This window comes from Urocampus carinirostris, chromosome 5, assembly GCF_059441175.1.
Source record: "Urocampus carinirostris isolate Australia breed hairy pipefish chromosome 5, RoL_Ucar_1.0, whole genome shotgun sequence".
Taxonomy (NCBI): Eukaryota; Metazoa; Chordata; class Actinopteri; order Syngnathiformes; family Syngnathidae; genus Urocampus; species Urocampus carinirostris.
Genome location: NC_142353.1, coordinates 30463662 through 30481076, shown reverse-complemented (window position 1 = coordinate 30481076; position 17415 = coordinate 30463662). Strand labels below are relative to the sequence as shown.

The window sequence follows — 17415 nt, the reverse complement described above, 5'->3', positions numbered from 1 at the left end:
CGACAACCACCAAAACAATGACGTCATCTCGAAGCAACGAGATCTCGTGTGCCGAGATCGGCGCGAGACCAAAACAACAATGGCGGATCTGCCTGACGAAAAGTTTGGAGTGTGGTAAATCTTTGTTAAAAAAAAAAGTAATCGGGTAATAATGACAATTTGGCGTCAAAAACGATGCGTCCCGGGAAGGCACGTTGATTTGACCCAATGCGTCCCCAGCAAAAATGATGCATCTAGGACACAGGGACGCGGGCAAACGAGAACACTGGAAGTGCTTGAAAAAAGTGCATGCAGGTCTTTAACATTTACATATTTATGATATCCTATCCAATAGCTTCTCTCTGGTTTTACAGTTGACACTCTCAGAGAGCTTCTCCATTTGTTTCTAATTGATGCTGCTCTTCCAGTGAAGTGGCCAACCTATTACACACACTTCATATAATGATACAATATTGTTACTCACTGCTATGTAGTATGACGGCTCATGCATAAAATATCAGTAAGCAGAAACACTTTGCTGGCTGCACATCACTTAGCAATGCAACATGGACTGACATCATTTACCGCCTCGGTGCTTTTTTGCTCTCACCAAACAACTGCTCTGCCAGTTTGGACTGAGCGCTGAACAGGATGTGTTGGTGTCAGAGTGTTTAAATTACGTCTCAATTTACAGTCATTTTGGCTTTCTCCAGTCTTCTTGTTTCTAAATCTTGTTTGGAGGTGTCTGTCTCTTGTCGCCAAATTGCTTGTCTTGGAAGGCGACGCGCATTTTTATGTACAGTAAGCTGTGAATGATTTCCTGCTGCATGATGGGTAATTACTCTCCCAAAAATTAGCATTTGATTTCCCGCTGCATGATGGGTAATTACTCTCACAAAAAAGACCCATTTGCAATTTTGTTACCATTTCATACAAGCCGTTTTCAGGTCAACTTGAGTTGTCTTTTTAGTGTGTTTGTGACACCTACTGTGCCATTAACTTTAATGTTCTTTGTTTATGTGTGTCTACAGGCACAGAAATCATGGATAGAGAGAGCTTTCAGCAAGAGAGAATGTGTTCATATCATTGTGAGCGCAAAAGACCCCCATAGGTAAGAGATACACAAAAATGCCTAGGTAATATCCCCATCTTTATGTGGGGATATTACCTGGGCTAGATTTCCAGATAATCAGAAAAACAACGTAATGAGAGGTGAAAGTAATTGCCTGCCTTATATTTACTCTTTGAGTGCCATTGACGTTATGTGCCGTCAAGTACCTTATGATTCGAGAAGGCAGGTGTTGTCAACACAAAATGTTGAAAAAGCCAAATTGGAACCAACAAACACATATGTCTGGAGCCCCCGCATAAATCGCAGCAAAATAAAATGGCAAAAAATGGCAGCGTGTAATGCTGCCCCTTTAAAAGGGCAGAGTTTGGTGTTCACAGGTTTCTGGACACAGGAAAGCGGAGAGAAAAACAAGCTTAGGAGAGCAGCCCTGTAGTTTAGCATTGTATCTAAGTTCTCCAGGCAGGAAATGAAATGAAAATGAAATGATCTGCATTTATATAGCGCTTTTCAAGTCACTGACTTCCCAAAGTGCTTTACAATGTGCTCCACATTTCCCAATAGCGGCCTTGCAGCCATGTAAGGCGCTAACCTGCTTATTGGGGGTATTAGGGGTTCAGTGTCTTACCCAAGGACACTTCGACATGTAACATGGACGAGCCGGGATTCGAACTGGGATCCCTTGATCCCAAGACGAGCGCTCTACCTCCTGAGCTTCTGCCGCCCCATATCCAAGCCCAAGAACCATGACTTCATGTTCTAATAAACGACTTTGCTGCCTTTGAGGCGACAACCCATATATCCCATATTTTTAACGACTTTAATCTAGAGAGAGAGCAAAACGAATTATACATAGATAATGATGTCCCTTTAAAACCTCACTTACCCTCCGTTATTGTATTTGCAACTTTGGTAAGTATTTGCCGGGAATTGGAAAAGAAAATGAAAAACCAAATGTCACCTGCTAAAATATATTGTTTTTTTTAACATTTGTTATTAAATATTGTGATTTTTGAGATTTATATACACGTATCATTTTGTCTTGATTTATAGAGAGAAATCTTAAAAATAAGAATAAAATACAACTGAACTGGCCCTTTTCATTTTGACAAAGGAATTAAATAAACCATTCGAATGAAAAAATAAAATAAAAACAAATGAAACCAATTGTGCTGTAGTAGCAGGTCCGCGAGCACGTACCACCTATAAAAATTTGATTTGAGCCTGGGTGTGTCTCACATGGCTCATATGCTATTTTTACAGTGTATATGTTTGCCTCCATTAACAGCATGTGTTCCCAATTGAGATGAAGGATATGATAACATGAGTCAAGCTGGTACGTCTATAAAATACTTTCGATCCCTGGGATATTGATCTAAGGTGTGTATCGCTAAACGAATTTCTCATATGGCATCGGATGAAAATCTATAGTTGATGTACCCCCAGGTAAACCAATTATATACTCCCATTAAACCTTAGTAAGCAAATAGTCTATAGTAAGTACTACTTAAATATAATATATGGGTACATGATTTGTCTCGTGTGATTTGGTACAGTAGAGTTAGCGGGTGGATGCAGTGGGGGGAACAAAATGGACAAACAAAACTGAAACTGATTTGAAAAAGGATTGTTGTGCTCTTACTTAGATTTTGTTCCTTTGATAAGTTCTTCATGTCAAGTCAAGTCAAGTCATTTTTATTTGTATAGCCCTTAATCACAAATAGTCTCAAAGGGCTTCACAAGTTATTACATATAAGAAATTTAGGTTATTCGTATGCTATAGAGTAGAAGTGAGTTTTAAGCTTAGATTCATTCCGATTGTCGCTTGGTTACGGAGATAGACTTTAGCGAACATATTAACACGTGCACTTTTGTATATCTTGATTATTTCAAGCTTTTTTTCCCCCATGTTACCATGTTTTTTTTTCTTCGTTAAACATCGATGCTAAAGCATACGGTACAAGAATTACAGTGCTGTTTTTGCAAAGTCTTTACGAAGATCACAGGATATATCTTATTTGTATCTCTCAATAATGGCATGTTGTGTTTCCATGGTTATAATAACAAAGTCTTCATGAAGCACCTGAGATTATAAAGTGAATGAAGAAAGAGAAAGGCATTATGGGAGGTAGTTCAGCCGATAACATGATGCAAGCCAAGAGTTATTAACCATTAACATACATATATCTGAGAGTCACAATTAAATAATACCCACGGACACTGCAAAGTTGGAATTTTGCATTTTGGACACATACAACAATTTTTGATTGATGACAGAATTTTTTTTTTTTTTACTACACATCATAACCGAAAAAAATCAGACCCAGTGGTCTATTGTCCAGGTGTTTCAAAAGCTGTGGTCACATTTTGATATTGAAAATCTATTAAATCACCTCTATGTGTGTCGTGTGACCTATGGTGCTCACATTGAACATTCTATAGAAAATGTGAGAATACAAGCTTTCTGAATTTATTTTACTTTTTATATCCTTAATTTTTTCAGAGATATCTAATGTCAAAATGTGCCCAGGACTTTTGGGAACACATTGTATAGGTACCGTAAATTCCGGACTATAGAGCGCACCTGATTATAAGCCGCACCCACCACATTTCGGGAGGAAAACCGATTTTGTTCATACACAAACCGCACCTGTATATTAGCCGCATGCGCCCACATTGAAAAACCGCAATTCAAACACGAAATTAACCCATACCCAAAGTCCAAAAAACACAGCCGGCAAATTGAATGGAAAATGATACTAGTACTTAAGATTTAATGCAGACTTGCAGAGTCCGGGTGCCCGTTGAAAGTAATCCAAGGAAAAAAGTGTATATTTCCAAAGGTAAGGGTGGGAAAAATATATATCCACTATTGTCGGCCGCGTCCACAAACACGTCTCACCTTTACTCCACTTCCCGCCAGCCCGCGTTTGCCCCGCCCCTTCTTTCTCATTTGCTCGTACAAAACATATCGGAATAAGTTTCTAAAATAAATACATTACAAAAATATACAGTTGTAAATACATATTATACATGGTTACACATATTTACAAAGAAAGACGGTACACCGAGAGAGTTTTCAAAGCTTTAATAATAATATTATAATTTTCATCCCAAACCGTGCCTGTGAAGGGTAGCAAAACGCTACTAACAACACGCTCTCAACACAGTAGACAGCTCTGTTGAAAAAACATACTTGTAGTAAGCACGGTAAACCGTCCTTATCTTCCTCCTTATAACCGACTTCATCAAAGTTGCTCTCCTTCGGTATGGGAAAGAGACTTTGTCATATAGACGTCGTCCCACGCTCCCATATTCGAAATCACGCTATCATCACGCTCGCAAAGTAAACATTACGTGAGGTAGCTCTGTTTCCTTCGATATCGGACTGCTCGATTGCATTTAACTTGAAAGTTGCGTCATGTGCCTTTTTTCCTGCAATTTGCATGATGAGGATATGTCTACGCTAATTTGATTTGTGCACAAGCTAAGAAGTGGCAGTCTAAATCTTACCTTTTGTACTCGAGCGCCGCTGGCGGCTTTTGGAAAAATTACATAAATTGGCCGCATCACTGAATAAGCCGCCGGGTTGAAAGTTTGGAAAAAAAGTAGCGGCTTATAGTACGGAATTTACGGTATTTATGAGAGTTCATGAACAGCTGAGCTTATCCAAGGTATCATTGATGTTTTCAATGATGTCAATGGAGCCATGTGAGCCCGACCACCACAGGTGAAGAACAACAAGCACCCGGAGGCATTCGGGAACTCCAAAGGCATCGCCTTTATCTCTCGTAGTGTAGTGGTCCGATGGATGATGCTCAGTGTGGAGGAAGAAGTGATCACTCTAACTGGAAGGACGCATTAGTAGCTCAGCACTCTCCGTTATCGCCAGCGACCGACAAGCAGGAGGAGTGCGGCGATAAGGTTCGCAAGTCTCTCTTGGCCGCCACTGGCCCCCACTCTGGACAAACCAGTCAACTCCGTCACGCCCCCTCAAGTTCTAGGCCCAGCGGCAGTGTCCTACATTTTCATTGGAGAGAGTTGGGCTCTGTGACGGAGCAGCGTGGGACATGTTCACCGAACACAAGCATTAAGGGACATATCTTGAAGTATACACCAGGTTTTACATCACTTCCTGATTTATGAGTGATGACACTTCAGTACTTTATAAGTCCTTGCAAAAATATGTTTTGAGAATTGTCTGCCTTTACACTGGTATGATAAATGTTGAACAATTATCACTTAGTCTTTGTGTATCGCGGTTTCGAGGTGCTAGAGCGTTATTTATATATACAGTGTTCTCGTTTGCCTACGTCCATGGGTCCTAGACGCATCATTTTGGCTGGGGACGCATTGGGTCAAATCAACGCGCGTCCCCGGGACGCATCGTTTTTGACAACAATTATCATTATTACCCGATTACTTTTTTTTTTTAACAAAGATTGACCGCACTCCAATCTTTTCGTCAGGCAGATCCGCCATTGTTGTTTTGGTCTCGCGCCGATCTCGGCACACGAGATCTCGTTGCTTCGAGATGACGTCATTGCTGTGGCGGTTGTCGAGTGAAAGAGAAGTATGCCTCTGTAAAAAAACAGTTGATATTAGGTGCAAATGAACCAAAAATTGGTAATTTCTTCAGTGTCGAAACATAACACAGAAAGTGGTAACAATGGCAATAATTCCGGCACGAAAAAAAACTGCGTATAATTTCTTCAGAAGACCGCGAAGGCAAGAAAAACAAGCGTTTTGCAGCGAACAATTCTACGAAAGAAAACAAACAAAAGAATACTAGCAAGAAAAGGACTTTTCTGCTAAAATGGACAAAATTATACTCCTGGTTACGCTATGAGGAGGATGATAATGGAATGGACTTTGAGAAGGCATTACAGCTATGGCGGAACAGCAAACCACGAAGAATATATGAACTGAAAAATTTGAAGTGATAACAGCTTTTTATTACCAGTTAACTGTGATGATTAAAACTGCATGAATATATAAATATTTCAGCAATATTATTTTGTATAGTGTACAATATTGTAAACTGAAAAATCTGAGTGATAACTGCTTGATTATTCCCTGTCATTCCCCCTTGGAATGAGGTAACCTCTCACAAATGTATTTGGCTACATTTTCTCCGCTGCCAACATTTTTAGTCACAGTAAGACACTGATCTTTTTCTCTTTCATCGTCACGCTTTGTCATTTTTTCTTCGTCTTGCCTTTTGGGAGACTCTAATTCGTCTCTTTATCTAGGTTTCTCTCCGCCTGCCTTCTTATCCCTGTTCAATATTGTAGTCAACGTTTAACTTGAAGGTCTGTTACACTATGTGTCAACACAATGCTCGATGTAAACAAATCTTCTTCAAAACATTCTGCCTATGAGAGCGCCACTCCCCCCTATTGTACTGGGGGTGCAGTTGCACTTCATTCTTAGACAATTAAAAACAATCCCAGAGTGCCCCACCATTTGAGAACCACTGGAGTAGCCCAAAAACTCAAAATTCAAACTTTGCGGTTTGTTACGTTTTTAGTATGCAAATCTCCTATAGGTCAACTTTAAAAAAAACTGCTGGTCTCCTATTGTAAAATACAGGTATCATATTATACTATATGGGCAGTACGGCTGCGCAGTGGTTGGGGCATGTGCAGCACAGTTCTGAGGTCATGAGATCAAACCTTCCTGTGTGGAGTTTGCATGTTCTCCCCGTGCTTGCGTGGGCTTCCTCCAGGCACTCCAGTTTCCTCCCTCATTCCAAGAACATGCATGTTCGGTTAATTGGCCAGTCCAAATTGTCCCTAGGTGTGAAGGAGCGGGTGAGTTGTATATCCCTGTGTGCCTTGCGACAAGCTGGCAACCAGTTCAAGGTGTCCCCTAGGTGTCCCCTGCCCACTGGGATGGGCTCCAGCACCCCCGCGACCCTACTGAGGACAAGCGGTGAAGATAATGGATAATGGATGGATATTATACTATATACTATTAACTGAACTACCTCCCACAATGCATTTATCTTTCCTCATTTAGTTGAGAATCCTGTGTGCTTTGTAAAGACAGCTTATATAAAGTGTTTTCTTGTAATGTTTCTATTCACTCTACTGATTGCTTCAAGCGAGGAGCAAAAACTTGATAGCCATGGAAACGAAGGTTGCAATTTTCAAGCAATACAAAGCAGACATACAAATGGTAACCCTTTCAAAAAAGCATAGCCGTAACCAATTGGTATTTGGGACAATTGTTACTTTAAAGAAGTGCCTCTCAATTATCTTTTGTCATCCCCTCCCTCGAAAAAGAGGAAATCCTGTTGCGGTAAATATATTTTTTACGATATCACTTGAGGGTCTGCTCCACTTCATGTCGACACTACTCAATGCTCATATGCAATATGGAGACGGAATGGCAACAAAACATTGATAAGAGAGAGTCACTGCTCCCCTAGTGCAGTGGAAGTGTAATTGCACTTGATTATGGGAAAAAAGTTCCTGATGTCAAACGCGCTCGCACCCCCCTTGACGGGGTTTGCGCCCCACTATTTGAGAACCGCTGCGTTAAAGCAACAAAGTCGTGATCTATTGTTGCCATCCCCTTGCTCTGCATCCACCATAACTCCACTCGACCACCTCATGTACATTGTACATGGTTAATAAAGTTTTCGCAAACCTATTTTGCTCTCATTGTGTATTATTTTATTAATTCTGGAAAAAAAACATACAATAATTTCTCACAGATATATCTGCGTTGTTTTGTATTTAGAGTGCATGCATTGTGGAAAAGAGAGCTTGCCTTATTCCTCGGTGTCGACACGGATAAAAAACGAATAAGGTGCAGCGTTTTCATAGATGATGTGTTTAAAACGTAGCAACGAAAATAGCGGCTTTTGTCCGGAATTTATAGTATTTACTCTTATGTTATTATAATGTTTTTTTAATCTGTGGTACTGGACACATTAGTCACGCATTACGATCATTTTCTTACCCCTTGCTTTCCGGAAATTTCACATCACAGTCCTTACCTCATACATCTATTGTCGGATACTGGGGGTCTACTGTAAATTCAATGCATAAGATGACGGTGGAATGAGAATGGAACATTGTCTGTGCCAAAGTGAGTGCAATTAACTTCTGGACTCAGTAAACAACAAAGAGGTCAGAAAGAAAGAAAAGTCAAGAAAGGTCCAGCACGGAGACTGTCAAACTTGTATAAGTTGAGGACAGAAATAATTTAGCGTCCTTCTGGGTGAGGAGGTACAATGGCGATTCAAGCGAGGTCAAGGCGGATCCGGTTATGCTTTGTGACTCTAACACTCTTGTCTGTTCATATCAGAAGCCGCCGCTGTTATTTCGACTTTAAAAGGACAAGCTCGAGGACGCGGCTAACAATAAAAGACTTTCCAATGAGGAGCAGATTCATGAGAAGAAGGTCTGACAATCAAGCGCAGACTAAAATAACTAATATGATCATTCGAATGGTCTCATTGAACATCAATGAGATGTTTAATGTTTCAATCGATTATTGATCATCGAATAGAGTCGAGCAGAAAAGTCTATAGTGTTATTGATATCAACGGTGTGAATATTTCATGCAACACTATTAGACATGGCACCTCAGGATAAAACGTGATAACAACTTTAATGAGAAAAAGGCTGTCAGGATAAATAGGCAACAAACAGGGTTCGTACATTTGCCTGAAATCCTTGAAAATGCTTGAAATTTAATATTGTGTTTTCAAGGATTGAAAAGTGCTTGTAAATGCTTAAAATTGTTGCCTTGTTTCTCAACAAGCCTTCCTAAAAATAACACCGACACTGCTCTCTGGTGGCTTTGCTTTGCCATTGCATTTATTTCCTTGTGATTAACTGCAGTTTTCATTAGTTTGTGCGGCATTGTCCTATAAATCGTCATCGACCCCTACAGGTTAAGTGCTATAGGGTCATGTATCAATGATAGACATTTATTATGGACCTTGGACGAAAAATTAAGGTAGTATTTCCTAGTGAATTGTAATCGGAAAAACTTCCTGCAACCTGAAATATAAGCTACATGTTTTCGATATAGGGAGAGATTTGTCTCAAAAACAAACATATTCACAATTAACTCAAGATCTATAAATCACATGTCTTGATAATTGCACGAGCAAATCGGAAATATATTAGTGGCTGCTCAAAATACAAGATTCACACCATAAATCCCATTTTATTGTTACTGGAGAAATTGGAAACTTGGCTTTGAATGATTGAAAATGTCAAGTCCCATTTATTTGTAGTGCACCTTAATCACAAAATGTCTCAAAAAAACTCTACAAGCCACAATTACATCATTCACCGATCTGAAAGAGAAGAGAGAGCACCAGTTCCTCCAAAACTGAAGAGGAGGAATTCGGTTTTGTTTAGAGTGAAGATAAGTCACAACTGGATGGAACGCTGACCTTTCCGGCAGTGCTGAAAGGCAGACCAGATTTTACTTGAACTGTTTGCTCTCTCTGCCACCTACTACATGTAACCTACCTCCGATCAGAGGAAAAACTTTTTTTGGGACCTTAACCCCCATTTCCTCAAACCATTTTGTAGTAGTCAATAAACCTTTTTTTGGTTGAATCTGGAAAACTGTGTCCTGGTTATGTGTTTTCAAGTGTTAAACTTGATTCCCTGGGTTGCTACATTGTGCACAAATGGCTTTGGAGGTGCATGCGGCCAATTGGTTCCCTGGGACTTTTTCAACAAACCACATCACCAACAACCTCACCCAAGGAGAATGCCTGGTGACGCTGGGGTATTCTGCTTGTAAATAAAAAATGAATACAAAAGAAAAGTTTTAGCAGTGCAGGATGTCAGCTTTTTTACATATTTATGCCTCCTGGTAGTCAGAGGGAAACGTTGGTTTGCATTTTTTTTTTAATCATAATTTTTTATTCAAATAAAGTGCGGCATGGTGGATAAGTGATTAGCGCGTCCACGGCAGAGTTCTGAGGTCATGGGTTCAAATCCAGCTTCCGGCCTCCTCGTTGCGGGGTTTGCATGTTCTCCCTGTGCTTGCGTGGGTTTCCTCCGGGCACTTCGGTTTCCTACCACATTTCAAAAACATGTATGTCAGATTAATTGGCCGGTCTAAATTGTCCTTAGGTGTGAATGAGCGAGTGAGTTTTACGTTTCTGTGTGCTTTGCGACTGGCTGGCAACCAGTTGAGGGTGTGCCCTGGCTACTGCCCAGATATAGCTGGGATGGGCTCCAGCACCCCTGCGACCCTAGTGGATAACTGGACCGTGGAGGATAAGTGGTGCAGATGGAATGGATGGATGAATGAACAATTCCAATGATATACTGTCACGGTTGCCATGGCGCCCAATTGGCCCCGCCCATGTGGCGCCAGCTGCAGCTCGTTGACAGATTGGCTTTCCTTCTGTTCATGTTCAGTGTTCTCATTCTCCGTTTGTCAGTCCGTAAACGAACCTCCGCCCCGCACGACGTGGGTTCTGACTCGGTCCTGTTTTCCTGTTGGATTTTTCTGTCCGGTATTGTTCCCGTTTATTTTTGTCCTGTTTAATATCGATTTCCAGTTTCGTTCCGGTCTATTTTTGTCCTGTTTATTATTCTCTCCAATTTTCGTTCCCGTCTAGTTTGTCCAGTTTATTTTCGATATGCTGTTTCATTATCCATCATGTCTGTCCCGTCCTGTCCGGTATCGACCCCATCTGTCCGATATCAACTCGGGCAATTGGTATCGATCTCGTCGGCCTCTGGCTTCCTATCATTTCACGCCAGACTACTGCCTAACGTGCATGACTCCCCATTTCCCGTAAAATGAAAGGCTTGTGTGAGTAACGTCACGCGTTTGGGTCCTGATCCTGATTTGGTTCATGACATAATACCTTTTTGACAAACTCAGAAATAAAATTATGGCAGGCCGAATTAAATCATACAATGGGCTGGCTTTAGCCCGTATATAGTAAGTTTGACACCCGGCTGTTAAGTGAAGACGTCGTAAGGTGAGGTCGATGTTTCCCGGAGGTCTATTATATATACTGCAGCTTTCACGCCGCTGATGAATATTCTTAAGAGGGAGCATTTGAATTCCTCTTATCACAGCCTTAATGCAAAGAGGCAAGCAAGAGTTAGGATACAGCGCTTTGTTTGAATTGAAGATTAGCAAGGAATGATGTCAAAGCAATTTCCCAGGAGATGGCGTCTTTTTTTTCCCCCATATTTTTTTTCAGGTAAAAAACAAACAATTGCCTCGTAGAATGTGAGAGAAGTGGAACAAAGACGGAAATATGAAGTGTCAACAAAATCAGATTGCCAGACACTTTTGCGCACTTCATTGCCTGGGAATGAAAACCAAATATAAAAGCAAAATTCAAATGAGGTTCATCCTGAAATTGTAATGGAATACAGTTCGCGAGTCCCTTAACGCCATGAGTGGTCGGGACACCAAAGAGGACACAACTCTGGACAGCCTTCTCCACTTTTGACGGTCCCTTGCCTGTTCTTGAGTAGTGGAAAAGATAGCACCAGTCCATTCCTCAATGTTGTTGGCACAGTTCTTCATCGGTCTACCTGCCCCCTTGGAGAACTATCTTGGTCAGTCCTGATGATCTTGTAAAGTGACCATACAGCTGAAGTTTCCATCAGTTGACAACAGTTCTTCATAGGATCCAATATGCTCTCTGATGATGTTGCGCACCATTTTGTTTGTCACATGGACTCAGTAGCTGATACCGAGAAGATTCTTGTAGCATCGCATCTCCATAGCCTGGATGTTCTTTTCCAGTTATGCTGTAAGAGTCCATGTCTCGCAAGCCTAGAGGAAGATGGAAGTAACCAGCGCTTGCATGAGTCTGATCTGGTTTAAGTTTGGCAAGTGTGTCTGTGGTCGAAAAGGAATACATATGTCCATAAAGCTTCCAATTTACCAGACAGTATACGAAGTCAAGAGAGAGCAAGAGAGTTCATAGCAGCAAATCAAAAGAGATAGAAATGATGACAGGGTGCAAAGGTCCGAAGCACAGAATTTGTCGGTGTCCATATTACAAGTATGTTGACAGGTTGTCACTTTATTTTTACTACCGTACAATGTCATCTCCATTTGTCCTTTACATACTTACAACCACAATGTCATCCAGTACACATGGCAAAAATAAATGAATAAAAATAAACTGATACATTCATATACATATTACCGTATTTTCCGCACTATAGGGCGCACCGGGTTATAAGGCGCTCCCCTCAAAAATAGTTTTTGGTCCTATATCTTCCATAGATAAGGCGCACCGGATTATAAGGCGCTACAATGGGAACGTCGACAAAACAGTCAGATGATTCAGTCAAACTTATTACCCCCTTACCATTCCCAAATCTTGCAAAGAAGCAAATACGTGTCGTAGACACGTGCGAATGCGGTGTCCGTACGATGTCAACGGTGTTCAAATATCATTCGGAAGGTTAAAGTCTTGGGATTCAAGAAATGCCAACCATTCCTTAGTTTTTATTTTCTTTCTCGCTTGCAACTTCACTGTGCATATGACAATAAACACTTGGAATTGAGTTTAATTTAAAAATAGACACTCCATTCCATCCATTATCTGCACCGCTTATCACAGAAACATCGAGTTCAGTCTGAAACAAGATACTGGGAAAATATATAGCCAGAGTAACTCACCGAAGTCGTTGTGTTCAATAATAATGTGCAGCCATGGTCCTCTTATATCCGTGAGTTTAGTAAATCCAGGAGAATAAAATATTTACAAATACAGAATAGTAAAAAATGCTTTCTGTATGCCGTCAAACCACGTGCGATACGCATTCATCTTTTTTGGCCAATTGCAGGCTTTGTTTTGCCGCTTCAGCCAATGCCAGCCTGCAAATGATAAAAAGGATCCGCCCCTTGACCTCCGAATAACTTTAGCCAATAGTGAACGATTCAACTGATGATTGACACATCTTTTTCGGCCAATTGCAGGCTTTGTTTTGCCGTTTAAGCCAATGCCAGCCTGTAAATGATAAAAAGGATCCGCCCCTTGACCTCCGAATAACTTTAGCCAATACAGTGTAGTGATCGATTCAAATGATGATTGACACATTGGTTAGCCAATGAAACGCCGGTAAATAAATCCCAGCATACACCGCGGACTACTTGGCGTTCGGGGGAAAATCTAGTCGGCGGCTGCAAGTTAGTTGGAAGACTTTGCGATTTTAAAATTGATCCATAAATAAGGCGCACTGTATTATAAGGCGCATGGTCAGCTTTTGAAAAAAATTAAGACTTTTAGGTGCGCCTTATAGTGCGGAAAATACGGTAATTAAAGATGAAAACGTATACTAAAATTAATACATAAAGACAAATACATATAGATGGTAAAGAGAATGGCAATTAATATAATAAATACATACTATATATGAATGGGTAGAAAATAAAGCAAGATTTATGGTTTTAATAAGAATAAATTCTATTCAACAAAATTGCATTCATAAAAAAGTTAGTTTTTATTTATATTATGTATGATCTGATTCAAGGTATGTATTTGCATACATTTTTTTAATTTCATTTATATTCATTTTATTTTCTGATTCACATTATGCATTTTTTATTCATGCACTCATTCATAATTGTATAATCTACATATATATTTATATAGTTTTTCATTTTAATTTATATTCCGTATTTTTGTATCTGAAGTATATATGTTTTACGTATTTTGTATGTATTTATTTATTTACTTATTTTTTATCAACTCTTTTGTCTATGCATGCATTTATATATAATTTTGTTTCAAATTTGTATTTTATATAATCATGTATTTAAATGTTTGTATTTATTTATTTATTTCCTTATTTATATCCACACTTTATAATGAATTTACCTTAATTTCCAGACTATAGGCCACACTTGACTATAAGTCCCCCCCAATTCAGTTTTAAAAGGAAAAAGCATGTTGGAAACACTGCACATAAGCCACACCTTACTATCAACCACATGTGCCAAAGTTGAAACATGAATTGGAAAAAAAAAACACGGTACACCGAAAGAGTTTTGAAAGTTTCAAAAACAAACACTCGGGGAAAAAGTATCGAGAAACAGCAACACAAGTTACACGGTGACAACAGGGCTTGTAAAAATAAAAACACACTGGTAAAAGTCACTGAAACGCAGAAGCACAAGTGCCTGAGGAGCGAGTGAGATAAATACACACCTTTTAAAGTTCAATTCTTGCCTGGTCCTCTAACCCTGTTTCAAATTTATTTAATCGGCCGATTGGATTAATAAAAACATGTCAAATCCCCAAATCTAATACATAATATTTATCCATCCATTATATGCACCGTTTATCCTCAGTAGGTTCGCGGGGATGTTGGAGCCCATCCCAGTCTGGGCAGTGGGCAGGGGACACTTAGTTGCCAGCCGGTCGCAGGGACAGACAACTCTTTCACACATAGGTACGATTTGGACAGGCCAATTACCTGACATGCATGATTTTGGAATGTGGGAGGAAATCAGAGAGCCCGGAGTAAACCCACACAAGCACAGGGAGAACATGCAAACTCCACACAGGAAGGTTTGATCCCATGACCTCAGAATTGTGCCGCACACGCACTATATAATATCTATCCCATTTTTATTTTTCATGCATATTCTATCTGTGTTTTATTTGGTTATTCATTTATTTTATTGGATTCTTTTTTGTCTTTTCTAATTTAAACATATTCGGAGCTAAATCCAATGTTTGAAAAGAGACCCATTGATGGACCTTTACTGAACTCCTCTAGGTGCTGCTGCGGTCGCCTGATAGGACAGCATGTGGGGCTCCCTCCCGGCATCTCCTCCAGTCACAACGACAAAGCGGAACGGCAGGCCAAAAACGACAGTCTTTCCGAAAAATGGTCCATCAGCAAACACACTCAGCTCAGCCCTACCGATGCCTTCGGTACCATCGAGTTCCAGGGAGGAGGACATTCCAACAAAGCTATGGTGAACAAGCAAAGCACACACAACACGGGGGGGTCGAGTCAAGTTATGTTTATTTGCGACGCCCTTAATCACAAGGAGTCTCAAAGAGCTGCACAGACCATAGACTACTGCAAAATACAGACTATTATTACACCATCCCCTGATCTAAAACTTGCATAAGGGCAAGGACAAACTCCAAAGTGTCATTGGTGGCAGCTCTATAGACCCATTTCCGTGTTTTTAACAAGTATCACGTAGCTCAACTGCTCTTGCATTGTTGAGGCAGAACGGCGTATTATCCGCTTATTCCTGCAGATTGTGTCACGACCGGAACAAGCAGTGGACCCAAATGTGTAACGTTTGACACAATGCTTTATTAAGGGATCAGGAAGTCAGGGCAAAAGGAAAAAGATGGCGATCGGGTGCTGACTGGGCAGGAGGAGCTGGAAGCCCTCATAGCCGGTGATTGGTGGCAAGTCAGGTAGCTGGGACAGGAGAACGAAGCATGGTCGGGGATCGTAAGCAAGTCGGGTAGCCGGGACATGAGAACGAAGGGTGGTCGGGGATTGGAAGCAAGTCGGGTAACCGGAGATAATCGGGAAGCCAGGGACAGGGGATTGATACAGGGAACGGGACGGAATCAGGCAGGATGCAGGAACAGGTTGGAATCAAGACATGAGCCAGAGTCAAAAAGTGCTTGCTTTGCATGTGCTGATATTCGCTGATGGACTGACAAATAGTGAACGAGAATGAAGTTCTTAAATAGGGAGAAGGATAAGTGGGGAACGAGTGGCAACTGGTGAGTGAGCGCAGGTGAGTGCAATTAGCGGGCAAGTGACAGAATCGTGACAGATTGACAGTAAAGAATCGTAATATTTCAAATTAGCACAAAGTACGTGCAAACTGCAAGATAGCCACTTAATTTTAGTGATCTAAGTCCACAACCCAAAGTTATTTTACTCACAGATTGTTGGAGCATCTTTGTGGACCTTTTGTGTGTGTGAATTTTTTGCCTCGTATACAATGCCAGTCCAAATCAAGTGAGTGATAAGTAATTTTTTTTTTTTATGCCAGCAAGTTAAATGGTCAAACAACAGTTCATATTTGCAGTAGCTAGTTTACGCATAAATTAAACTTAAGAAAAGGTTGCTTTCCTGAGTGGAAGTAAAAGTAGTAATAAATGATAACAGCATTATTATCCATCCATCCATCCATCCATTATCTGCACCGTTTATCTTCAGTAGGGTCACGGAGGCGCTGGAGCCCGTCCCAGCTATCCTCGGGCAGTGGGCAGTGAACACCCCGAATTGGTTGCCAGCCAGTTGCAGGGCACACAGGGACAGACAATTTGCTCGCTTATTCACACCCAGGGACAATTTGGACCGGCCAATTAACCTGACATGCATGTTTTTGAAATGAGGGAGGAAACTGGAGTGCCTGGAGGAGACCCACGTAAGCACGGGGAGAACATGCAAACTCCACACAGGAGGTTCAATCTCATGACCTCAGAACTGTGCCGTACACGTGCTAACCACTGCGCTGCCATGCTGCCTGCAGCATTATTATTTTCAACAAAAATGATTATGCATTATAAAACATATATAATTTAAAGCCGGGTCCTTTGCATTTCTAAAACAACTTATCATGCTCTTATTAGGTTGTTACTATGGTATTACCAGGTTGAATGATAATAGTAGATACTCTTATATTATGCTGAAAATGTATGGAAACAGCAATGATGATAATGATAACAATGAAAGTAGTGATAGTGATGGTAATAACAATGATGATAACGAAGTAACTGGGCAGCACGGCGGGGCAGTGGTTAGCGCATGAGCGGCACAGTTTATGTCATGGGAACCTCCTGCGTGGGTTCAAATCCAGCTCCAGACTTCCTGTGCGGAGTTTGTATGTTCTCCCCGTGCTTGCGTGGGTTTCCTCCGGGCACTCCGGTTTCCTCCCACATTCCAAAAACATGCATTTCAGGTGGATTAGCCGGTCCAAATTGTCCCTAGGTGTGAATGAGTGAGCGAGTTGTCTGTCCCTGTGTGCCCTGCGATTGTCTGGCAACCAGTTCAGGGTGTCCCCTGCCCACTGCCCGTTGATTGCTGGGATGGGCACCAGCACCCCCGCGACCCTACTGAGGATAAGCGGTGTAGCTAAAGAGATGAGATTATGTATTATAATATACTGGACTGTCTCAGAAAATTAGAATATTGTGATAAAGTTCTTTATTTTCTGTAATGCAATTAAAAAAACAAAAATGTCATACATTCTGGATTCATTACACATCAACTGAACTATTTCAAGCCTTTTATTATTTGAATATTGCTGATTTTGGCTTACAGCTTAAGAAAACTCAAAAATCCTATCTCAAAATATTAGAATACTTCCTCAGACCAAGTAAAAAAAATAATTTTATAACAGCAAAACTA

General features: G+C 40.7%; 1 protein-coding gene across 3 annotated transcripts in view; it reads left to right on the top strand.

The window, feature by feature from the left end:
• trpm3 (transient receptor potential cation channel, subfamily M, member 3) overlaps nt 1-17415 on the top strand; it is a 231293-nt gene that overhangs the window by 80885 nt on the left and 132993 nt on the right. For all 3 annotated transcript variants that reach the window (XM_088336427.1, XM_088336426.1, XM_088336428.1), the window contains exons 2-3: nt 1011-1090; nt 14800-15001. In XM_088336427.1, the coding sequence (XP_088192553.1) occupies nt 1011-1090; nt 14800-15001 (282 nt within the window). The remainder of the gene's footprint in view (nt 1-1010; nt 1091-14799; nt 15002-17415) is intronic.